The 25,492-nt window shown below is 45.3% G+C and overlaps 2 protein-coding genes across 7 annotated transcripts in view; one reads left to right on the top strand and one right to left on the bottom strand.

Annotated features, from left to right (window-relative positions):
• Positions 1-25,492, bottom strand: part of ACAD11 (acyl-CoA dehydrogenase family member 11) — a 41,187-nt gene that overhangs the window by 4,579 nt on the left and 11,116 nt on the right. For all 3 annotated transcript variants that reach the window (XM_083404861.1, XM_083404860.1, XM_083404862.1), the window contains 12 exons: positions 23,700-23,864; positions 20,407-20,554; positions 18,877-18,998; positions 17,992-18,098; positions 17,687-17,813; positions 15,533-15,610; positions 14,109-14,247; positions 13,448-13,555; positions 11,494-11,592; positions 2,917-2,983; positions 1,086-1,171; positions 67-138 (listed from right to left, as the gene is read on the bottom strand). In XM_083404861.1, the coding sequence (XP_083260987.1) occupies positions 67-138; positions 1,086-1,171; positions 2,917-2,983; positions 11,494-11,592; positions 13,448-13,555; positions 14,109-14,247; positions 15,533-15,610; positions 17,687-17,813; positions 17,992-18,098; positions 18,877-18,998; positions 20,407-20,554; positions 23,700-23,864 (1,318 nt within the window). The remainder of the gene's footprint in view (positions 1-66; positions 139-1,085; positions 1,172-2,916; positions 2,984-11,493; positions 11,593-13,447; positions 13,556-14,108; positions 14,248-15,532; positions 15,611-17,686; positions 17,814-17,991; positions 18,099-18,876; positions 18,999-20,406; positions 20,555-23,699; positions 23,865-25,492) is intronic.
• On the top strand, positions 2,990-10,501 carry ACKR4 (atypical chemokine receptor 4). Of its 4 annotated transcripts, XR_014503360.1 has the most exons (5): positions 2,990-4,144; positions 5,275-5,447; positions 7,130-8,691; positions 9,122-9,260; positions 9,726-10,501. XR_014503360.1 is itself a non-coding variant. In XM_083405141.1 (3 exons), the coding sequence occupies exon 3, from the start codon at positions 7,138-7,140 to the stop codon at positions 8,191-8,193; it is 1,056 nt and encodes a 351-aa protein (XP_083261267.1). In that variant the 5' UTR covers positions 2,990-4,144; positions 5,132-5,380; positions 7,130-7,137; the 3' UTR covers positions 8,194-8,687. The 4 variants fall into 4 exon arrangements, 3 of the variants coding, with proteins under 3 accessions (XP_083261267.1, XP_083261265.1, XP_083261266.1); XM_083405141.1 differs by lacking the exons at positions 9,122-9,260; positions 9,726-10,501 and having other exon boundaries at positions 5,132-5,380; positions 7,130-8,687; XM_083405139.1 differs by lacking the exons at positions 9,122-9,260; positions 9,726-10,501 and having other exon boundaries at positions 5,132-5,447; positions 7,130-8,687.

The following is a 25,492-nucleotide window of genomic DNA, read 5'->3' as shown; positions in this document are numbered from 1 at the left end:
ACTTACAGCACATATAAAACATCAAATGTAAAAAAACTTCTCTAGCAAAGAAATGTTGAGACTCACCAAGGATTAAATGAGAGGCAGGTACGCGGACGTTGTTAAAATGCACCTCAAAATGTCCGCCATGGAAATAATCTATAAAGTTGTGAAAAGAACAAAGGCAAGTGTCAGCTGAGGGAAATCACTAGCGTCAGTATATAAAGGTAAAGGGACCCCTGACCATTAGGTCCAGTCGTGGCCGACTCTGGGGTTGCGGCGCTCATCTCGCTTTATTGGCCGAGGGAGCCGGCGTACAGCTTCCGAGTCATGTGGCCAGCATGACTAAGCCGCTTCTGGTGAACCAGAGCAGCGCACGGAAACGCCATTTGCCTTCCCACCAGAGCTGTACCTATTTATCTACTTGCACTTTGATGTGCTTTCGAACTGCTAGGTTGGCAGGAGCAGGGACCGAGCAACGGGAGCTCACCCCATTGTGGGGATTCGAACCACCGACCAGTATGTACAGTATGTACATATTTTAAAGCTGCAGGATCTGCGCCTGTGGTGATTCGACCAGTATGCACAGTATAGCAGCCCAACAGCAGCAGCTCCATGAGCTACAGGGAGCCCTGACCTATGGGACAGCTCAGTCAGTAGAGCTTAATCAAAGGTCCTGGGTTCGAGTCCCACATTGTGCAAAATAGTCCTGCATTGCAGGGGGTTGATGACCCTTGTGGTCGCTTCAAACTCTACGATTCTGTGAGAATTAAGTGTCTCCAATCCAGTGACAGAGCATCAGTGACAGAGCGAGAGTAAGGGACACCCATTTAATTAGTGGCTTAAATTAAAGCAGGCATAGGCAAACTCGGCCCTCCAGATGTTTTTGGCCTACAAGTCCTATGATCTCTAGCTAGCAGGACCAGTGGTCAGGGATTATGGGAATTGTAGTCTCAAAACATCTGGAGGGCCAAGTTTGCCTATGCCTGAATTAAAGCAATAGCTCAGACCAGTTAGGGCACCGAGAGCTAGGAGCCAAATCCGAGCGCTTGGAAGGAGCTTGATGATGACAATGATGATCGTATGTATTTGGCAAACCAACTTACCCCAGTATCCAAAGACTGAAAGAGGCCTTATAAGTTTGACACCTGGTGTATCCATTGGCACAATGATCATACTGTGCTGTTTATATCTAAAAATAAAAAAAAAAGTGGTGCTGGGAATTAACTGTGAGTTTAAAAAAAACAGATGAGAGAGAGTGCAGTACCTGATTTATGTATAAGCTAAACAAGCTATAGCTTAGAGCCCCACTCTCTTGGGGGCCCCAAAAAATTTAAAGGAAAATAAAACTGGGTGTACTTTGATATAATACATATTTTGTTATGTGCAAATGGTTTTAGATACCTATTAGGTCCATAAATTACCATATAGCATATATTCAACACAAAAAACAGTGACAATTTGTTGTTGACAAGGACAGCTGGACATATAAAGGGTTCCATTACCTTCAGTAGTTTAGGGCCTCCTCAAACCTAAATCCGGCCCTGAGAGAGAGGCACTGAAACTAGAAATCTGGCACCTAAACCTTTATTACCTCTACCTCTTGAGCAGCAGCTGAGTATTAATGGACACAGAAAGCTGCCATTGGTCCAGTAATGCCCACACCAGGAATAGGGAAGCTCAGACCTGGAGGCTCAATCTGGCCCTTCAGACCTTTCAATCTGGCCCTTGGAACTTTCCTGAGGCCCTGCCACTCACCGACCCCGCTTGGCACTATTTTTGCCTAGCTGGAATATGTCCTTGAACTCTGGCAAGATAGAGGGACATGAGAATGTGTTGCCTGCTGCACAAAGGTAACCCCCACATTTGTTGCTCTGCCTGCTTTCGCCTCTACCGCAGTGTGGCCCCTTTCTGAGGGTGGCCCAGAAGGATATATATCCCTCAGACTTAAAAAGGTTCCCCCTCTCTGGTCTGTAAAGGGACCCCTGACCATTAGGTCCAGTTGTGGCCGACTCTGGGGTTGCGGCGCTCATCTCGCTTTATTGGCCGGGGGAGCCAGCATACAGCGTCATATGGCCAGCATGACTAAGCCGCTTCTGGCGAACCAGAGCAGTGCACGGAAACACCGTTTACCTTCCTGCCGGAGCGGTACCTATTTATCTACTTGCACTTTGACGTGCTTTCGAACTGCTAGGTTGGCAGGAGCAGGGACTGGGCAACGGGAGCTCACCTCGTCATGGGGATTTGAACTGCCGACCTTCTGATCGGCAAGCCCTAGGCTCTGTGGTTTAACCCACAGCGCCTAATGGGCAAAAGTTCCACAGGATTTCCAGTAGGGGTCTTGGCCAGCTGTTCCCTGAGATGCAAGGATCGAACCTCTTGGCTTGCAAAGTATGCAAAGCATACCTAACCTACGGGACTTCAATGGCAGGGATGGGAAGGCAGGTGAGGTGTCTTGTTCAGTGCCATAGCTACTGACTGGTCCAGGTTCAGCCAGTGTGAGCACGGATGCCGGGGTCAAGGCTCGTGCAAGGTATTGTGCAGTTGCATGCAAGCACTTGCATAAGACTGACTCGGCCAGGAAGGACACAAGGTGGTCTTCCCCCTTGGTCACTATGCAGTGGTGACAGCCTCTTCTTGCATGCCATAGCCCTTCTTGAGCTTCCTCTGTTCATAAGGACATCTGTTTTGCATTTGGAGATACTGCTTTTGTATAAAAATAGAATATAAGGAAGTAGCAAAACAAATACAATTCAAACTCGATATGGATATTTAATGTGATGGATGTGCCATCTCCCATCTTCAACCACAAATTCACAGACAGGTTTCAGCGCAGCTCTCAGACCACAGTCTGGGAACTCCTAGCAGAGACAATACCGAGTTAGATGGACCCATTTTCAGACCTGGCTTAACATTTTATCACGGTTTTCTTCTTACCTGGATGCAGATGTGTTTTTATCTCTGGCCATCACAATAGCAAACTTGCAGTCTGGATTTCCAGCTCCTACAAAATGGACAAGTTCCCAGTGAACAGTTTTAGGGTTGGGCTAAAAGGCTGTGATACTAATCCCATCTCATTTAGCAAGAAACGACATTCCTAGGTACACATTTACTTGAAAGCAAACTCTGTCCCCAGTTAAAAAGAGCAGCTGATGGGAAAAGAAAACATGGAGACCCAAATGCCAGTCAGAGCAGACAGTACAGTGGTACCTTGGAAGTCGAACGGAATCAGTTCCAGAAGTCCGTTCGACTTCCAAAACCTTCGAAAACCGAAGCGCGGCTTCTGATTGGCTGCAAGAAGCTGCTGCAGCCAATCAGAAGCTGCAGAAGCCCTGTTGGATGTTCGGCTTCCAAAAGAATGCTCACTTCCAGCTTTTGATCGTTTCGGAGTCAAGGCGTTTGAGAACTAGGCTGTTCAAAAACCAAGTTATGACTGTACTGGACTTTATAGACCAACAGTCAGATTCGGGAAAGGGCAGCTTAAGGTGGAAATCCCACACATTCAGCTGTCTGAAATGATCCACAAACCACCCAGATTTAAACTGGCTTAACTGACTTGTTGGTCTGGTTGTTAGGATGCATGAAACATAATATTTTGAAATACCGATTTGAGGCATGCAAACAATTTTTAGCAGACTGTGTTGAGTATATGACAGTTGTGCTGCAGCAGGGGAATGGGGCACCCTCCATTTAAAGCCAGATACCTGCCTATAGGCCATACTGCCACTGATCAGCCCTGCATCAGCAAACTTCAGTGCGCAGGATTTTTAGGGGAGCTGGGCGGGAAAGAGATGTGCTTTAAAGGCATGGTGCATACGCAGCTCTTATCTGAGCTAAAATATGCTTAGCAACCCTGACCAAACTTCTACCTCAATCCTATTCCCATTGTCGAAACTCCACACCAATAACTGGGTTCTCAACAAAGTTTTTTCTGTCTTTCAGGTTAAAAGGCAACGCTGAGCCAGCAAACGGAGCTGCCCTTTGGCTCAACTGAAACAGATGTTTTCCAGGAAAGCACAAGTATTGCTGGCAAATGAGGGTGGGCGGAGGAAATAGAATGGAAACGAAAGGCGGGGTGGTTCTGGAGAATAATTGTGAGTCAGAAACCAAAACAGCATTGCACAGGAGGAATTCAATGAAGCAGCTCCTGAAAAGAGGAAAACAGGTCCGCAATTTCATTTTATCATTTTTATAAATGATTAGAAAACAGTCTGCAGTGACCTTTTGCTGTGTGTGTGTGTGTGTGTGTGTGTGTGTGTGTGTTCCCTCAAGTGGCTTCCCGGATGCTGCAGTTTGCGAAGGGTGCTGAGAGTTGTTGGGAGAACTCTCGCGGAGCTACTGTTCCCAGCACCCTTAACGAACTACAACTCCCAGGATTCTTTGGGGTGGGGTGGGGAGTAATGACTGCTAAGGTGGCATCAGAGTGCTCTAGATGTGCAGGACAGATGTGACCTAGCCGCGGCTCTCTGGCGTTTACAAGAGGGAGGCGCTGGGAATTAAAGCTGGGACTGGGCTCTGCTGCTACTACTAGGCTTACGGTCCTTTTCCCTTGCAGGATTCCCAGAGGCGTAGCATGGAGGGGCTGGGAGGGGGGGCTGTTGCCCCAGGTGCAGTTTGGGGAGGGGGCACAGGGTGCCATGAGCTGCTGCATCCTTCCCAGCTGAAAGGTGCCCAAAAAAGACGCAAGACTACTGTACTGATCGTTAAATTTGTGCCCATTGCTCTGCCTGCAACTGGAAGGGTGCAGCCCTCCTGGTGCTCTAACCTCTTATTTGTACAGATAAAATCCTGCTCTCAAACATCCCATGGCACTAGTGCCGCCGAAAGACAGAAGCCAAGGGGGATAAAACGCACACAGATAAAAGGATGGGGTTCCTAGGGGACAGGCAGATGATCACAGAATTGTAGAGTTGGAAGGGAAAAGGGTTGTCTAGTCCAACTCCCTGCAATCCAAATTTAAAGCAGCCAGGTGGAAAATAACAAAGCCCACCACTGTTAAAAGTATTATAGAGTCTTGGAAACCAGCCATTCCAACCAGCCACAGCAGTCACCTAGCTGTTTATGGAGGAAAGTGGGAGGCTGGAATATCCCCAGGCAAGAGAAAACTTTTCGACTTTAAAAAAAAATAATACTTGGGATCTTTGTCGATCAGCGAAAGAAATCCCACCGGCTACAATTAGTTAGATGTTGGAAGATTTCACACGGGCGCACGGAGGAACAATTTGAGAGACTATCAGGAATCTAGCCGCCGACATCTAAGAAAAGGACTTCCTGTATCCATCTGCTCATTCGAAGCTTCAGGAAAACAAAAAGGACAGCCCAGGAGTCCTCCGCCAACTCAGCTGAAATTAATTACTTGGATCAAGAACTTCAAGGGCAAACCGTTGAAAGAAAGCCGCAGGTTTGGCATTCCTGCCTTATCTTAATTTTGAAAGCTGCAGGGCTTTACTGCCCGGACTAGTCTCGCTGTAAGCATATATTATTATACTGCAATCGTTTTTTATATAGCTCACTGTTTATTTTGTATCGTTGTTTATAAATGCATCGTTTACATTGCCTTCATCGTACATATTTGCAATTTTTACCATTTACTTTTAATAAGTTTTCTGATGTATTTTCTTTTGGCGTGATTCTGGGTCTTTGCTCACAAATTAATACCATCTAAACTGAGAGTCTGTTTTTCTGATGACATGGTCCCACTTCACATCGTTGGCTCCCAGGGGTGCCAACTTGAATAAAATATGGGGGGGGGGCAAATAAACCCCTACCCTGCATAAACGATCACATGCTGCAGTGCACAGACGCAGTGGCGTAGCGTGGGTTGTCAGCACCCGGGGCAAGGCAAGTAATTTGCGCCCCCTAACCCGTGGATTTGCGCCCCCTAACCCTAACCCCCAGATGTTGCGCCCGGTGCGGCCGGCCCCCCTGCACCCCCCACGCTACGCCACTGCACAGACGCATGGAATGGCAATGCCCACTAACTTTGGAGGGGTCCAGCTCCCTCAAATATTTTACGGGGGGGGGGGGAGACTATTTGGCCCTAGGAGTTGGCTGCTAATGGTTGGAGGCTGTTGTAATAGTAAGGATGGAATGGGGGAGAGGAGGTGCTATATTTACCCACAACCATGTATTTATTCATTGTAATGCCTAGTTTAGACCTGCATGCAGGTAAGAGCCCTTGAAGATTATAGCGTTTGTCTGGAGCCTTTGATTCAAGTATTTAAAATCTATTTCCAAATGCCACCAATGATGTGGAGCAAAAACCCCTCCCCACATTGTTCATTCATAAGAATGAATGGATGCCAGCTGCAAAAATATAATGTTAAACAAGCGTGACAGTTTCAATTGCTTTAGCTTTCTTTATGAAATAAAAGTAAAATAAACATGCAAAATGAGATCACTCTCTAGGACATCAGTACATTTTCTGATGTAACAAAAGGTATTTATCTCCCTTTACTAAACAAAAATGAAACGAACACACTTCCTTCTGCAACTAATCCAGAATGCGGCAGCTAGACTGGTGACTGGGAGTGGCTGCCAAGACCATATAACACCGGTCTTGAAAGACCTACATTGGCTCCCAGTATGTTTCTGAACACAATTCAAAGTGTTGGTGCTGACCTTTAAAGCCTAAACGGCCTTGGCCCAGTATATCTGAAGGAGCGTCTCCACCCCCATCGTTCAGCCCAGACACTGAGGTCCAGCGCCAAGGGCCTTCTGGCTGTTCCCTCCCTGCGAAAAGTGAGGTTACAGGGAACCAGGCAGAGGGCCTTCTCGGTGGTGGTGCCCGCCCTGTGGAACGCTCTCCCATCAGAGGTCAAGGAAATAAACAACTATCTGACTTTCAGAAGACATCTGAAGGCAGCCCTGTTTAGGGAAGTTTTTAATGTTTGAAGTTTTATTCTGTGTTGAAAGCCGCCCAGAGTGGCTGGGGAAACCCAGCCAGATGGGCGGGGTAGAAATAATATATAATATATAATCATCATCATCATCATCATCCTTGAATCACATTGTAGGGCATCAAGAAATCTTCTGAGGCAAGCTGGAAATCATCCTAATTTGTACAGGAAATTCCCCCAATCCAAAATTTCCTGGAAAACTATCATCTACGGGTTCAATTAACTTCCCTCCACCCCACCCTGTCTTTCAGATTCTTCCATGGAGCTCTCTACAGAAGGGTACCACTACGATGATTATGAACTGAACACTACTTTCGACTACGCTTCCTTCGAAATGCTTTGCTACAAAGGTGAGGTCAGAGCATTCATCACCTCGTTCCTACCGGCATTCTACTCTGTCGTTTTCTTCGTTGGGCTCGCTGGGAATTCCCTAGTGGTGGCCTTCTTCGCCTACATCAGAAAACTAAAGACCAGGGTGGATGTATACATCATGAACTTGGCCATTGCCGATTTGTTACTGCTCTGCACTCTTCCCTTTTGGGCTGCGAGTGCCGCCCACGGTTGGGTCCTAGGTGTTCCTTTATGCAAGATCACGTCTGCTATCTACACAATGACCTTCAGTGCTAGCATGCAATTTCTGGCCTGCATCAGCGTCGACAGATACAAAGCCATTGTCAAATCCCAAGCTAAACCAGGGGCCATCAACCAATGCGTCAAAACGTCTTTCCTTGTCTGGGCAGCTGCCATGTTCCTTTGCATTCCTGAACTTGTCTTTAACACAGTCGTGGAGTTCAACAGCAGACTTTCATGTTTTCCCGCATTTCCTCAAAGCACGGGGAACGTAATTAATGTAACCATCGAAATAGCAGAAATGCTGCTGAGTTTTGCACTGCCTTTCCTCATCATGCTGGTTTGCTACTCGGCTGTGGCCAGAACTCTCATTTCGAGCCCCAGTGTTAAAAAATGCCGGCCTCTGAAAGTTCTTGTCGCGGCGGTGTCAGTCTTTATCGTCACGCAACTGCCTTATAACATCGTCAAGCTTTGGAAAGCCATCGACATTATCTACCCGCTGATTACAGACTGCAGCACGAGCAAAGCCATCGATATAGTATTCCAGGTGACCAACAGCATTGCTTTGTTCCACTGCTGCCTGAACCCCATCCTTTATTTTTTTATGGGAGCCTCTTTCAAAATGCACATGGTCAAAATGGCAAAGCGTTGCGGCTACTGGAGAAGGCAGCAGAGCGCAGCGAATGAAGAAATGCCCGTGGACTATGAAGATTCTGGGCAAGAAACCAGTAGCTTCACTATTTAGAAAATGGGGAGAAGGAAAGGAATCCGTGTTCGCTTAAGCCAGCCAATGCCTGGGCTGTGCTGGGTTGACACAGAGAGATCCTTGATAAAAGAACTGAATATCGACTGCGATCGCTTCACGTGGTAGGATGAAGCTGCTCCAATCGAGCAGGTAGCTGGACCTAGCGTACCTGCTCTCTGCTGACAACATAACCTAGTTTAAATGGGATGATCTATGCATACAGGAAATGTTGCACATTATTTCTAACATCAAATAATACATACTAATGAAATGTTCAAGTGGAAATAAGCCTGCTTAGTAGCAAGGAGATGGAGGGAGTAGAATCACTCAATAGCTATTTTCCTAAAGGCTGTTTTTTCCTTGAGAAGCATGGCTCAGGAAAGATGATGGCAAGCCAGTTCTTATTATATAAAATAAAATCATCCTATAAAGTAGAGGTGAGGAAGCATTGGACTCCACCCCCATCAGTATGGCCAATGGTCAGGGATAAGGAAAGCTGTAGGAATGAAGTTACATGGTTTTAGCAGAAGTGTTATTAAGAATTATATGAATATTAATTGTTAATGTGCTAAAATGGAAAAAATAAAGTTAAATTGTGTTAGGATAAATTATAGAACAAAAATTGAGAAAGAGGGAAAGGATTTGTTGAATTAGCTTTTGAACTAGAATACAAAAAAGGGAGGTGCGAGGAAGTCGAGGAAATAAGCATATGAAAGATAATGAATTGAAACTTGGGTGTGTGTTTTTTTCTTTTTTTAAATGCTTTAATTTTTTTCCCTTGATGTTTTGCCGTATTGTTTTTTCTTTCTATTTTTGTTGTACTGTTTGTTAAATTTTCACTGTTGCTCTATCTTTTTTATTTTTTTATTTTTCCTTTTTGTAACTATTAAACTCTTAATAAATATCATTTAAAAAAAAAAAAAGAAAGCTGTTGTTGGGCTTCAGCTTCCACTATCCCTGACCCATCGAGGCTAGTGGCACAGGGTGCCAGGGCGCCAAGTTCTGGAGGGCGTCAGGCAAGAGTCCGGGCAACACCAAACGAGCACGCTGAGTGAGCGAGGGTGCATGTGTACAGTGGCGTAGCGTGGGGGGTGCAGGGGGGGCTGGCCGCACCGGGCGCAACATCTGGGGGGGGGCGCGCTCGCACTCGCAGCTCTCTGCCCCTACCTGGCTCACTCCCTCTCTCTCACTGCAGTGCTGGCTGTGCGAATCTGATCTGAGCCGCCGGGTCGCTGCCCACTGTGGAGGGGAGGGTGCCAGGCGTGCGGTGCTGTGCGGAGAGAGAGAGAGGGACTATCTGGGGGAGGGACAGTGCAGCGGGGGGGGCGCAAATTACTTGCCTTGCCCCGGGTTAGGGGGCACAAATTACTTGCCTTGCCCTGGGTGCTGACAACCCACACTACGCCACTGCATGTGTACGCTGCTCCCGCTGAGCATCGGCTCTGTTTTTTCCCTTTCAGCCTGCAGGCTCAAAATTCTGCGGGTCGCCAGAAGGCTAAAAGGGAAAAAACCAAGCCGATGCTCAGCGGGAGCGGCGCACGTGCCCTCGCTCGCTCGGTGTGCTGCCTGCCATGCCCACCGTGGCACGAAGCGGCTAGCTGAGCCAGGAGGTGTCGCGTCCAGCCTCTGCCTCTTCCCCACAGGAGAAGCCGCCCTCCAGCCGCCGACCACCTCCTCCAGTCCTAAAAAAAGGTCAACTCTGGGAAAGGGGAGGGCGCCGGCGGGATCTTTGCACCACAGCGCTGGATATGCTTAAGACGGCCCTGCCACTGATCATACTGATGGGGGTTGATGGGAGCCAGAGTCCAACAACCCCAATGGATCAATGCTTCCCCCCAAGCCCTGCTATAAATCCTGGCGCCATTGTGCTAAGTTTTCTCCACCCAGATAATTTACGTGGAACAGGAATCCAGAAAACGCATAGGATAATGGCATCGGTACATGGGGTACATGTTGCCTTGTGTTCCTGAAAGATGGAATACTAAACATGGGGATGCCATGTTCAGTTGCTGCTCAAGAAGGCATCTGGATACTTATGTGGACAAGAATACACCTAAACACTTATTTACACAAATAGTAATTTTTCGGTGGCCATTAGATTCCTTCATCTAATGGAATTTGAAGTGCAGGATTTAATGGGTAGAATTTCCTAATACGATTAGAACTGTCACGTAACAACACCTACAGCATTTCCATTAAGTCACCCACAACACAATCTTATGTTCTGTTATTCCTATTGTATTTTATTAATATATATTATGCTTCATTTTTATATACAATAAAAGAGCTTCAACGGAAGAGAAAGGAACCACATGTATAAAACAATCCCTGAACTACTATGGGATATTTTATAAGGGAATCTTTCAAACTCAAAATTCAGGAGGGTCCCTTATTGCGCCTTGCAGAAGTTTTGGGATATCAGCTAATTAGCATCCCATACTACAGTGGTGCCCCGCAAGACGAATGCCTCGCAAGACGAAAAACTCGCTAGACGAAAGAGTTTTCCGTTTTTTGAGTCGTTCCGCAAGACAAATTTCCCTATGGGCTTGCTTCGCAAGATGAAACGTCTTGCGAGTTCTTGCGAGTTTGTTTCCTTTTTCTTAAAGCCGCTAAGCCGCTAATAGCCGCTAAGCCGCTAATAGCCGCTAAGCCGCTAATAGCCGTGCTTCGCAAGACGAAAAAACCGCAAGACGAAGAGACTCGCGGAACGGATTAATTTCGTCTTGCGAGGCACCACTGTATTCCGATTCAAAAGATGGATACGTCTGTAGCTTCACACATTGTTAAACAACTTCTGTGTAAAACATATTCCAAAGGAGTCATTGGTTTACATCAGGGGTTCCCAAACTTCAGCTGTTCTTGGACTACAACTCCCATCATCCCTAGTTAGCAGGACGAGTGATCAGGGATGATGGGAATTGTAGTCCAAAACCAGTTTGGGCCCAAGTTTGGGAAACACTGGTTTACATGTACGCAGCACAGCGTTGAGACTCAGCACGATTAATGTGTATTCTCCACTATTTATAGATCACTCAGTTGGAGAAGGCCCTAGGATTCAGTTCACCTAAGTGCAGGAGCAAACCTTAATGCTGGAGTCCCGTGTGACTTAATCCATAGATAAAATATAAATGGAATATCTAGCATGCAAATGAAAAGGCCTGTTAAAGCATGACGCTAGCAAAAAAAGAGAAAAGTAATCTTTCTTAGTCCTCATGCAGTCAATACGGAAACATGGTAGGGAGGACAGAATTCTGAGACAGAACTGACCTCATCATTCCAGGAAAATTTTGTTTTACTCACCGCTGCTCCACCACTTTTGGCCGTTGATCACATAGCTGTCTCCATCTCTCTCGAGGCTGCATTCCATATTGGTGGCATCACTCGAAGCGACGCCAGGTTCTGTTCAAACAAAATACCAATCATGGCTTACTGAAGCTGGAGTAATTGAAAACAGAATTTAACTTAGCCCATTTTATCACCAAGCAGAGGTGATAGAAGCAGCATCAGTGGTCCTGCAAGGAGAAAAGGCAGTCTGTCTGTCCCCACCACCCTCAGCAGATGATGTGTCTATTTATGTGGTTTCATTATGTTGCTCCGGCAGGAAGGTAAACGGCGTTTCCGTGTGCTGCTCTGGTTCTGCCAAAAGCAGCTTAATCATGCTGGCCACATGACCCGGAAAAAACTGACTGCAGAAGCGGACAAACGCCGGCTCCCTCGGCCTGTAAAGCGAGATGAGCACCGCAACCCCAGCCATTCGCGACTGGACTTAATTGTCAGGGGTCCCTTTACCTTTTTATTATGTTGCTTAATGTTCCCCTATGGGACACGGGTGGCGCTGTGGGTTAAACCACAGAGCCTAGGACTTGCCGATCAGAAGGTTGGCGGTTCGAATCCCCGCAACGGGGTGAGCTCCCGTTGTTCGATCCCTGCTCCTGCCAATCTAGCAGTTCGAAAGCACATCAAAGTGCAAGTAGATAACTAGGTACCGCTCCAGCGGGAAGGTAAATGGCGTTTCCATGCGCTGCTCTGGTTCGCCAGAAGCGGCTTAATCATGCTGGCCACATGACCCAGAAGCTGTACACCAGCTCCCTCGGCCAATAAAGCGAGATGAATGCCGCAACCCCAGAGTCTGTCACGACTGGACCTAATGGTCAGGGGTCCCTTTACCTTTAATGTTCCCCTAGTTGTTTTAAAGCACTTCTGGGAACCACACAGACTGGTTGGCATTTTTCCTGGTCCTTCTTGATTGGTTTGGGAAGTGGCCTTACTATTTCTTTTGCTGAAGATCTTAGATCAGCGGTGGCGAACCTTTTAAAGACCGAGTGTCCAAACTGCAACCCAAAACCCACTTATTTCTCGCAAAGTGCCAACACAAATTGCCCTGAGTTGTTGAACTTCTTTGCGGGGGGGTTGCACACTGTTGTTGAGCTTTCATTGGGGGGAATGTCCAGGTCTGCTGAGCTTTTTGGGGGGAGGCAGCCGCCAAACTAATACAGAGGAAGCCAATCTCCTGCCCAATCGCCGCAGACAATCTCCGGCTCGCACAAGCAAAACATAACCCATTTCTGGCTCGCAGTGGCATGGGGGGGGCAGAGGAACTCTAGTGAGAGTTTCCTGCCCACAGTGGTTGGGGGGGGGCGCCTGCCCACTTTGCCAACCCCAAGCAACGGTGCGGATTGAACCGATGGCGCGTGTGCCCACAGAGAGGGCTCTGAAGGCCCACTCTGGCACAGGTGCCATAGATTTGCCACCACTGTCTCAGATTGTTTCTAAGTCAATCTAAGGAGAATGTCAAAGAGCTCAAATATATATGTTGACGTGTATTTATTAGTTGAGAATTCTTATCAACATTCAATTCTATGTGATGTAGAAAGATGAACGGTGATGAGAAGTACAGGGAATATTTTAAATCTGGTTCAAGCTCTATTTGTTTTATTATTGCAATGTTTCTTACAGGTTATTGAATTTCACACTTATATAAGAAAACATATAAACATCTCAAATTATTTAAAAACAGTATAAAAATAAGACAAACGTACAAAAAATAATAATTGGAGCAGATGTAAATTATAAAGAAAAGATATTCCTGGCAAAATACTACAGAGGAACTGTTGTGGACTATCAATACTAAAACCGTTATATTTCGCTGTATGTAATACAAATGTAAGAAGTCACCATGCAGTCCCTATTGCAGGATTTTTGTAGCACCGTATCACAATCCTTAGTTTTTAGGAGGAGGAGAAGAAACCATTACCTGTCATGCAGAAGCAAGAACTTATTTTCCCTTCTAGGAGAGGCTCCAGCCATTGTTTCTTTTGTTCTTGGGTCCCATACATGTGCAGGACCTCCATGTTTCCTGTGTCTGGGCGGAGACAAACAGAAAAGACGCTGTTGCGGTTCCCGCTCCATCAGACACACAGTGATCCCTGCATAGAGGCAAGGATGGGAAACCTCAGGCCCGGGAGCCATATGCAGCACCTCAGGACTCATTATCCAGCCCTCAGGACAACTCCCAAGGTCACATCTGTTACCAGCCCTGCTTTGTACCCTCCTTGAGTGTTTTTGCCTGGCTGGAATGTGCCCTTAACTCTGAAAATGCTTCTACCTTCCTAGATGTAGGATGAGGGGTGTGCAAATGGTGTCTGTAGGAACCAGTCAAAGGTCTAATGCACATCTGTCTCTGGCATGCGGTCCCTCAGGAGAAAGCGTGGCACTTGAGCTGAGAAAGGTTCCCTGTCAGGTACTAGATTAGACCAGTTGGTTAGAGCATGAGACTCTTAATCCCAGGGTAATGGGTTCGAGTCCCAAATTGGGCATTGCAGCGGGCTGGACTAGATAACCCTTGAGGTCCCTTCCAACTCTACAGCTCTGTGATTCTACGATCCCTGGTATGAGTGTCATAACAATTCACTGACCTGGGGCATGGCAGTTGAACACGTTGGGTGCGAAGAAGCACTTCCCAGTCTCTTCTGCGATTAAGGCATAGTCCAGCTGGCCAAGACCACTAACCCCTGGCAGGAAAAGGTTCCAGAGACCCTCTGACTTGGCCCTTTCCTGATGAGAGAAGTCAGAGGGATCAGCCAAGTCATGGTGGCACTGAACGACCATTCTAATATTTTAGCTAGAAGTGGGATATATATTACTTAAATATAATAAAATAAATAATTTAAGAGCTGGGATGCTTATAGCATTCGGGGAAATATACGTATTTTTATATAATCCCAATAAAATAAATGCCAATCTGATTGAAATCACAGCACTCAGAAAACACCAAGCAAAATTATTGGTTCTGGCATTGCCATAAACAGCTTCACTTATTCTCTCTCTCTCTCTATATATATATACCGTATTTTTCGCCCTATAGGACGCACTCTTTCCCCTCCAAAAATGAAGGGGAAATGTGTGTGTGTCCTATGGGGCGAATGCAGGCTTTCGCTGAAGCCTGGAGAGTGTGCACCGACCCCTCTCGCTCTCCGGGCTTCATGAAGCTGTCCGCAAGCCCTGGGAGCCCGGCGGGAGTTCCCGCGGGCTCCCCAGGCTTGCGGATAGCAGCCTGTTCTGGGGGTGGGGTCGGGGGAAGCTCGGGCTTCCCCTGCCCCAGCCCCGCGGCTGGGGGGGGAATTCCCCCCCCCAAAAAAGTAGGTGCGCCCTATGGGCCGGTGCGCCCTATAGGGCGAAAAATACAGTATTTCTTTCTTTCTTTCTTTCTTTCTTTCTTTCTTTCTTTCTTTCTTTCTTTCTTTCTTTCTCTTTCTCTTTCTCTTTCTCTTTCTCTTTCTCTCCTTCCTTCCTTCCTTCCTTCCTTCTCCCTCCCTCCCTCTCTCTCTGTCTCTCATATACACACCAGTTCTTAAACTCTGGTTCCAACCAACCTAATTCCATTAAGGAAACCCAAATGAGTCAGAGCATCTTACTCCTGACAAGGTGTCTTAGTGTGAAATTATTATTTTTTCTTCCTTGGTTATAGAAACTGAAGATTAAAAACTACACATTGCAGAGATTTCTGTCTTTCCACAATGTTATTCAGCAAAACATCTAGGATTAATGGCCCAGAGTGTAAGCCTGCGAAAGTGCAAAAGAAATTTGGCCTAGGCTTGCCTGCAGTTGAAATCAATTGAACTAAAGTGCTTTAAAAGCAAAAGCGTCGCCATTTTATCAGGCCTGTGGATCAGGGTGATAAACTACGCTTTCTCTTCAAAACTTTACCTGCCATTTTAATTGGAACAAGATCCCTAAACATCAGATAAGCTATTCTTCAAGTGACATTTGCACAGCTACAGGACTGTATCAGGTAATTCCTTCCATTATTAACACCACAGAAGTGAAAAAATACAAGTACCTTCAGCCTCTCAATCACGGCAGGCTTTTTCCATACATCTGGCGAATTTTTATTTCTGGCGTAATACTCCACCATTTCCTAGGAAAATAAAATACATCAACAGAGAACACACAACAGCCAATAAAGCCACATCAGTGCATTTTTCCCCCCTCAGTACATTTCACTAGATAGCTACTTACTTTGCTTTTCATATGGTTTGTGAGTAATTGGAGGAAAGAGTCATAAAGACACAGAATTGTGAATGTGAGCACCTGAAGTCCAATAGACTGGATGAATAGTGAAGCAATATTTCCCTCACACATCTAAATGACTATATGACTTTCAAAAAACATCTGAAGGCAGCCCAGTAAACAGGGAATTTTTAAATGTTTGATGTTTTATTGTGCTTTCAATCTTTTGTTGGGAGCCACCCAGAGTGGCTGGGATCAGCCCAGTCAGATGGGTGTCATATAAATAGAAAATAATACAGTGGTACCTCGGGTTACGAACTTAATTCATTCCAGAGATCTGTTCTTAACCCAAAACTGTTCTTAACCCGAGGCGCGCTTTCGCTAATGGGGCCTCCCACTGCTGCTGTGCCGCTGGCGCACAATTTCCGTTCTCATCCTGGGGCAAAGTTCTCAACCCGAGGTACTACTTCTGGGTTAGCGGAGTTTGTAACCCGAAGTGTTTGTAACCCGAGGTACCACTGTAAAATAAAAGGACTCCTGTAAAACCATTACAGTGGTACCTCAGGTTACATATGCTTCAGGTTGCATACACTTCAGGTTACAGACTCTGTAAACCAAGAAATAGTGCTTCAGGTTAAGAACTTTGCTTCAGGATGAGAACAGAAATTGGGCTCCGGTGGCGCGGCGGCAGCAGGAGGCCCCATCAGCTAAAATGGTGCTTCAGGTTAAGAACAGTTTCAGGTTAAGAACGGACCTCCGGAACGAATTAAGTACTTAACCCGAGGTACCACTGTATGTCTAGAGTGTCATTTACCTAACTGTACCATTGGACCTTAGAAAGGCCCACCACTATTGCCTGTCTTGGGGCCCCTGCACTAGATGGCTGGGTCTGAAAGCTATCCACCATTAAAATTTCCCATAATGCCATGGGTCAATGTTTTGTTTGCGGTGGGTTTAAAATGGCAGGCATTTCCCAGGTGCCCGATTTAGCAAACAGATGCTGCTGCTGCTGCTACTGCATGCCCCTGGGGTGAGGACACCAACCCAGGAGGTGAGTTACCAGGCCACATTTTGTTATGAGGCAACTCAGGCTTGCAGCTGGTCCTGGTGGCCAGCGATGAGACAAGTTGCACCAGCTAAAATCCCCTTTCTGTAGAGGCATCAACTTCTCAAGATGATTGAGGAGGCCTGATGTGTCGTCTTGACATCATGCGCACCCGATGTCGCGAGCATGGCATTGTGATGTACCATGGGGCAGAGTCAAATAACTTCTGAAAATTGGGGCCCACCCACTAATAAAAAAACATTGGGGGGGGGGGGTGTAAAAGTGCCTCAGCCCCCAGGATCTGGCACCTATGCCTCTCTGTAAAACTATGAATGATACAGGAGTCCTAATAACCTTTGCATGGGATCACCTCTGCCTTCTGGCACTGAGGGAGGAACTAGACCTGACAGCAGGGAGGGCAAAGCTGTACTGGACTTGAACTCTCATCATCTCTGCTCATAGCCATGTTGTTTGATGGAAGCTGAAGTCTAACGACAGATGGAGAGCAGCAGATTCCCCATAACTGCTAAATAACTAAATCTGTGTCTTACTTTGACAACCACAAATCAGTACAGTGGTACCTCGGGTTACATACTCTTCAGGTTACAGACTCTGCTAACCCAGAAATATTGCTTCAGGTTAAGAACTTTGCTTCAGGATGAGAACAGAAATTGTGCTCCGGCGGTGCGGCAGCAGCAGGAGGCCCCATTAGCTAAAGTGGTGCTTCAGGTTAAGAACAGTTTCAGGTTAAGTACGGACCTCCGGAACGAATTAAGTACTTAACCCGAGGTACCACTGTACTGTTGAATCATATACTAGAGAAATCTTAATAAACCAGGGCAAAATTAAGCCACATTTCTGTTCCTAATCAATGATTAGGCTCTCAATCTGTGCCTGATTAGTACCAGTGTTCTGAATATGCTACATCATATGTCTCACCATTTCAGCTGGGAAAACATATTTCTTCATGAAATCCTTCACCGCTTCAAGTACTTCTTTGCCCTCTTTAGACTGGTGGAATAATTCTCCTGTGGTACAGGGCTGACTCTCAGTGGCAAAAGATGTTCTAGAAGAAAAACCCAGATGGGACAGTAATGACATTTTTCTTCAGCTACATAGCCTTAAAGCAGAAACAAATTCATCTCCCTGACTCCTCATGCAATACCCCACATTAGGACCTCAACTGCTTTGGAGTGAACTCGTTGCCATTTAAAAAAAATATATTCTGAATAAACCATTCTTACTTTTTTGATACCAGTAATCCAGTTTCTGCCAAAGGTTTCACCATACTGCCAAACTTGTGGCTGTTTTCCGCAACGGAATTTCCCTGAAGGTATCTGGCATAGATGCCCTAAGGAACATATAAACAAAAGTATATGTGATTTGGCTTTTTATTTCATTCAAGAACCCACTTGCTAAAACAATATGTCATGTAGAAATTGTGAAATGGCACAACACTTAGTACTGAACACCCAAACAATTCTGCCTCTGAAACAACTGATAAAATATAAAATTTGGAGAGCTGTTGTTTCTTACTAGCTAAAGTAATATATAACGACCTTTGTTATTTTATTTTGAAATACTTTTTATTAAAGGTTTTCTTGAATTACAAAAGAACTGTAATGTCTCTCTCTCTCTCTCGTTACATTCAGTGTAAGACAATGTTGTTGATGTTCCAGAGCTGTTTATTTTTTTTTAATGTTGGGGTGTTGAGGACACTGACACAAACCCACTGCAGGTGGCTAAAATCCAGCTCCTGTAGGCTGTGGAAAACTAAATATGAAGTATGGTAGTAGTAATAATTTCAACTAGCCCCGCAAAATCTCACAGCTGGATCTGCCAGTGTTTAAGGTGAGCCAAAAACAGGACTGGTTCCCCGCTGCCACCCAGTTATTAAATTTTGTGTTCATGTGAATGTTAAGGGGCATCTGAATGGTGTGATTGACACATGCCTGAGACATATCTGATCACATTCTAGGAAAGATGCACATCAAAGTAACACTCAATTTCTTGTTGAACTTCAAAAAACTTCACTAACATTATTGTAGGAGTGTGGTTTGCAGTATTTCTCCCTGAAACTTAAAAATATGTTTAAAACGGGTAGATATATTTATAGCCACAACTATTACCTGCATTATTGAAGCCACTTTAAAATACGAGAGAGCAAGGAAGAAATTCAGGTTGGGCACAGAAGCACTGATACCTCTGCAGCGACAGTACGTCGCGATCACTTCTTCAGCTGAAGGAATTCCTAGGAAATTGATACGGAATAATGTGAAAACTTGGCTTTGGTGTGCCGGTTACACAGGGTTGTTGTTGTCTTAATTGTATGCAACAGGGGTGTAAATAGATATACAGTCATACCTTGGGTTACAGACGCTTCGGGTTGCGCGATTTCGGGTTGTGCACCGTGCCGAACCCAGAAGTACCAGAACGGGTTACTTCCAGGTTTTGGCGCATGCGCAGAAGTGCAGAATCGCAACTCGCGCATGCACAGATGCGGCGCTGCTGGTTGCAAACGCTGCGGGTTGCAAAAGTGCTTCCCGCATGGATCACGTTCGCAACCAGAGCATCCACTGTACTAGTACTGCATCTATTTTCTCACACAGCAATATAGCTATCAGATCATAGAATCATAGAGAGATAGAGCTGGAAGGAACGGCAAGGGTCATCTATACCAAGCCCCTGCAAAACAAGAATCTTCTGCCTAATATGGGGCTCAAACACACAACCTTGAGATTAAGAGTCTCATGCTGTAGCAACTGAGATAACTAACAGGTTGTATCCAATGCAGTGCTTATGTGAGAATGCTCCCACATCTCATAGGCATACACTGAGCTGTTGTTGCCTACCAGTCACATGGAGCTGGCAGTTGGTAATTCCTTTACCCCACAGATAAACCTTTTTTAAAAAAAACTTTGGTGGGGGTGGCAGGTGGGAAAAACAGAGAGGAGCAATGGAGATAATCCCACTTGCTCAGGCTGTGTGTTGCTGCCTGCCAGTCACGTGAAGCTGGCAGCAGGAACTTCCTTTACCCTATTGAGTTTCTAATACAAAAAAAGTCTGGTTGTGAAAAGGTGTGTGTGTCCATATGAACTTATTCTGTGGATTATTACTAGATCGTGGCACATGCAAGGTAAGTGGTATAACCTAATATGACAAGAGGTACCCCATCATGAATTTTTGTGCCCCTCGTACCAGTCTGATCCCAGCCTCGGCTCCCGAAAGGCATCCAGGCATACCTTGAGTTCCTTGCATAAAAATCAGCACATGTAAATTTAGTTGCCAAGTACAATCTATCCACCCCTTGAATGGAGACCATCAAGATAATGTTAGGAGATAATTTGAAGGCAGGGAGCAGACAAAAGACAACCAGCTCAGTTCCTCTTCACTAGGATGGTAGTCTTTCAAAACCTTAATGTGCAAGATGGAAATGGGCAGGAACCACGGTGGAAAGACAGTATCTACTATAAAAATTCCTCACCCCAAATCCATTTCTCTTCTCCATGAAGGAAATGATATAATAAAGGAACCCTAAAATTTGTAGCAAGTGGCTCTCATCGCTCTAGCGAGGACCTTCATTCAGCTCACTGGTCCCCAAAGGTTGGTGACCCCCCAATACATAGGCACAGAACATATAAAGAAAGATGGGTGCATACCTGCAATATTGTTTATATACTGGAAATTTGCCATTTGCAAATGTTTGAGGGATCTGGGCCAAAACCAGAGAGAAACAGTGTAAGCGAAGTCTGCCAGAGGATGCCCTATAGTCGAAAGTTCCCAGTCCAGCACTGCCACAACACGGGCCTGGAAAGAGAGGAATACGGGGGGGGGGACCAGTGGCAATGGTGAAAAGGTTTAGATCAACATTCATCAACCTGGTGCCCTCCAGGTGTTGTTGGATTGCAGCAAAGCTGGCTGGGGCTGATGGGAGTTGTAGTTCAACAACATCTGGAGGGCACCAGTTCTGCAAGGGCTGGATTAGGACAGCAGTCCCCAACCACTGACTCCAGCGTACACACAAGGCTCTAGTATAAAGGGACCATTAACACCAGTCCATCTTCAGTGCCCTGCTTCCATTCATTCAACTTCTGAGAAGCTTGTTTTTATTACATAGGCAGCCACTCCAAAATACTGATGCAGAATTTACATACAAGCATTTATATCTATCATGTAAAACAAGACCAACTAACCATGTTCCATTGGCTGCATCCTGCCCCCAAGGTGGTTTTTTGTGACCCACCTTGTCATTTTTTTAAAAAAGAATCATAGAATTGTAGAGTTGGAAGGGACCCTGAAGATCATCTAATCCAACCCCCTGCAATATAGGAGGATCGAACCTGCAACCTTGGTGTTACCATCTCTAAAGAGTCACTTTAAAAAAATAATGACTGGTTCTATGGGTCTCTCACTATGATTCCATGATGCCGGGAGCCACCCCAATATTTGTCTCAATGTTAAGAGATTTAGAAAATGGCAAAACCATGCAATTATTATGCAGTTAAAACTGTGGTTTGCAATCTTGGTTTGCCTGTAAACTGCAGTTTGCATATGCCACCGTTTGCCCAGTATCAAGGCAAAAGCAAATGAGGGTTTGCCACTAAATTGGAAGTGATGGGGGGAGAGAATCACAAAGCATGCAAGCACAGGGCTCGTTCTGATTGCACCCATTATTTTCTGGCATTGTATCAAGCCCCCACCCACATGTGTCCAATAATTGCTTTGGAATGGACTACTGCAATGCGCTCTATGTGGGACTACCTTTGAAGGTGACCCGGAAACTACAACTAATCCAGAATGCGGCAGCTAGACTGGTGACTGGGAGCGGCCGCCGAGACCACATAACACCGGTCTTGAAAGTCCTACATTGGCTCCCTGTACGTTTCTGAGCACAATTCAAAGTTTTGATGCTGACCTTTAAAGCCCTAAACTGCCTCGGTCCAGTATACCTGAAGGAGTGTCTCCACCTCCATCATTCTGCCCGGACACTGAGGTCCAGGGTCGAGGGCCTTCTGGCGGTTCCCTTGCTGCGAGAAGCCAAGTTACAGGGAACCAGGCAGAGGGCCTTCTTGGTAGTGGCACCCACCCTGTGGAATGCCCTCCCACCAGATGTCAAAGAGAAAAACAACTACCAGACTTTTAGAAGACATCTGAAGGCAGCCCTATTTAGGGAAGCTTTTAATGTTTAATAGACTATTGCATTTTAATATTCTGTTGGAAGCCACCGATAGTGGCTGGGGAAACCCAGCCAGATGGGCGGGGTATAAATAATAATAATAACAATAATAATAATAATAATAATAATAATAATAATTGCATCACACTGAATAAGGATATTACTGTGTTGCAATGGAAGGTTGAGGAAAACCTCTCAGAACTAGAGGCTCAGCCTACTAGGCAAGGGCTAGGTCCACTGAAACAAGCAAGAATTGCAAAAAAAACCACCACCACCTTTGTATCAGTGTCCTGTATAACATGCTGCTACTTTACCGGACTAGTATTTTGTGGAAAGAATTTGCTCTTAAGGGGACGATTGCAGAGCAAAGCCTGAACTGACTGTCGTTATGGTCATGAGACCGAAGCGGAGATTTGGACTTTATTCTGCAAGTGTTGCGTAACTTGTTCCTTGCGCAAAAAGGGCTCAACTTTCACTCACAAAAGAGGTAGCACAGAGATGCTGGAGGGGAGTTTTAAAGGGCTCTTTTTAGAATGATCCCTCCCACAGGGTAGTTATGTAACTATGTGAATTTATTTACAGGGTTAATGCCCAGCTGGTTTTCTCAGCTCGGTTCAAACCACGAGGAAGATACGCCTAGAGGCTACAGCTCAACTGCCCAGATTTTAAATTTCTTCCCTCATTCTGAAGCATTTTATTTCACACTGTCCTTTTCCCTGACATTCTGGCACAACATGTCATTCAGAAGAAGTCAGATAAGCTTCCCAGGCATGGAGGTCGATTCCTATGACTGCTGACTCCGTTCAGTATTACAACATCCTATGTACATCTCTGAAGTCTATTATTCTATTAGCAATATAAAATATAATTCAGTGTTCCTTTCTAAATCTAAAGACATTTGTATATCTAATTGAGCAGTAAGAGGCCTCCTTCAGCGAGGAACATTGTTATCAATGTCCTTTCTCGTAATTGTCTACTTGTCACGATAAAAACAAGTAAATCAGTAAAACAAAACAGCCAAATAATACCCCCTTCTTCCCTCAGACACATTTAAAAGGCTGTAGAATATTAATCTGCCCAAGGCCTAGTTGAAGAGGTACGTTTTCATTATATATATTTTAGGCTCTAGGCAAACTTCCCGGGGAGAGCTTTCCACAAACTGGGAGCCACTACAGAGAAGGCCCTCCAGACCTCGGATGCAGAAGGCACACAAATAAGGGCCTCAGATTATGAACACAGAGTCTGGGACAGTTTATATGGGGAGGGGTTATCCTTCAAGTCCTTTTTTATGTAATATGGTGAAGGAATGATCCATGAGGGTAATGGCACCAAATTGACTCAAACCTATGGAATAAATAAATTTGAGGCACGACAAAAAGGATTATGCAGACATACTCTTAGAGAATTGGAAACCAATTGCACAAGTCACCCTCAGCACCATCCAATCTTTGGGTGGAAATGTCCCCCCTTCTAACAGACTCCTTTATTCATGTATCATTTCAAAGCATTCCATAGCCTTATCTTTCATTCATTCCAATCCCTTTTCAAAGTGGCCACTGGTAACAAATTTAAACAAATTGCACCTAACCAACAGAGCAATGTCAACCATGACTTGCTTCTGATGACACACAAAAGTATTCAGACATCTTCCCCAGAGGCAGAAAATGCAATATCTTACGAAGCACACAGAAATAAGAGGGACTACTTTTATCTCAGGGCTCTATGCACATAGTCCTGGAAATGCTACAAGCCTAACTGAAGCCATATGCACGATACCTCTGTTGGATGAAATATGATGTTGTCTAATCGAAAATCTCCATGGACCAACTTTTCTTCCGTATCGCCGGCAGGCAGGTTGCTGGTTAACCATTCAGCTAATTCATCCATAGCTGGGATGTCTGCATGAGCAGCTGCTTGATACTGTCTTCTCCAAGTTGATACCTGAAAATAAAATCAGTAAGGGGTGGGGGGAAATATATGTTAGACGGAGGCCTAACTGAAGGGAAAATGTTATGGTTGTGATCAAAAAATAAATTGCTTAAGCTCAGACGAAAGGTTTGTGCTACAGCACTTTCCCATGGCTCTTTTGGATTATATCACAATATTGCTTTCAAAAGCAGATTGCAGACTTTTTTGGATCCTACTCCAGGGGTTCCCAAAATGTAGATCATGGACTTCATTCAGGCAGTCTGCAGTCTCTATGGATTTGTGATTGAAGACGAAAGAGGGCACCATCCATCATAATCAATTCTTAGTTAATTTTTATTGCTTCTTTCATTTCCCGTATTGCATTTTATTGTATTTGTTATAGGATAAAATGCAATTTATAAGAAACCAATGAAGCAAAAAATCAAAACAAAAAACCTTTTAAAATAATGCAGCATCAAGCAGAGTGAATTACAATTGCTGCAACAGGAAGAAAAATCGTTAAGTGGTCAGCTAAGACGCTCGGCGATTTTCAAGTGCTCCGTGGGGGGGAAAGTTTGGGAACCACTATCCTAATCCATAAAATTAATAGCCTTATTTCCTTCTTTCAAAAGGGAACACTTCCTCACACAGCAGACGAGTAGCACAATTCAAATGCATTTTTTTTAGTGAGAGTCAGAAGCACAAGTGTTGTAAAGGTGTGGTGTGATCTGTTGTGGAAAACTGATACAGTGGTGCCCCGCAAGACGAAATTAATTCGTTCTGCGAGTTTTTTCGTTCTACGAGTTTTTTCGTCTTGCGAAGCACCAATGTGTATTGACGGTTTCCCATAGGAATGCATTGGCGGTTTTAAAAAAAAAGGCGCAAGACGTTTTCGTCTTGCGAAGCAAGCCCATAGGGAAATTCGTCTTGCGAAGCAACTCAGAAAACGGAAAACCCTTTCGTCTAACGAGTTTTTCGTCTTGCGAGGCATTTGTCTTGTGGGGCACCACTGTAATGGGAACATCAGCAGTGAAGTAAGAGGAGGAGGAGGAGCACAGAAAGGGCAAAGAAGAAGAAGAAGAGGAGTTTGGATTTGATATCCCGCCTTTCACTCCCCTTCAGGAGTCTCAAAGCGGCTAACATTCTCCTTTCCCTTCCTCCCCCACAACAAACACTCTGTGAGGTGAGTGGGGCTGAGAGACTTCAAAGAAGTGTGACTGGCCCAAGGTCACCCAGCAGCTGCATGTGGAGGAGCGGAGACGCGAACCCGGTCCCCCAGATTACGAGACTACCGCTCTTAACCACTACACCACACAGTGAACACTGTTGGGTAAAGCAGAACTGCAAGTGTAAGAGACCTGCAGAAAACCTATTTGCTTGATCAGCAGCTGCAGTTAAATCAAAATGGAAATGACCATTGATCTCTGGTCGTTGCTGCTGCTGCTGCTGCTGCTGCTTCTGTGAATGTGCTCCATTAGTTGCTGGCACCAGCCACTTAAATATCGCCCAAGACTTGCAGAAAGCTAACTTCCTTGTTTAAGAGTTGAAATATGTATCCCTTGTCTGACACCAAAAAATAAAACAAAATATGGGGGGGGGGTGAGGTCAGTCACTCTGTAAATGGCAAAGAGAACATTACTGGTGAAGAAAGTCATATGATG

This window comes from Podarcis tiliguerta, assembly GCF_965153285.1.
Source record: "Podarcis tiliguerta genome assembly, chromosome: 12".
In the NCBI taxonomy this organism is placed as follows: domain Eukaryota; kingdom Metazoa; phylum Chordata; class Lepidosauria; order Squamata; family Lacertidae; genus Podarcis; species Podarcis tiliguerta.
The sequence above is the reverse complement of the archived record's forward strand: the minus strand, read 5'-3'. Positions and strand labels throughout refer to the sequence as shown.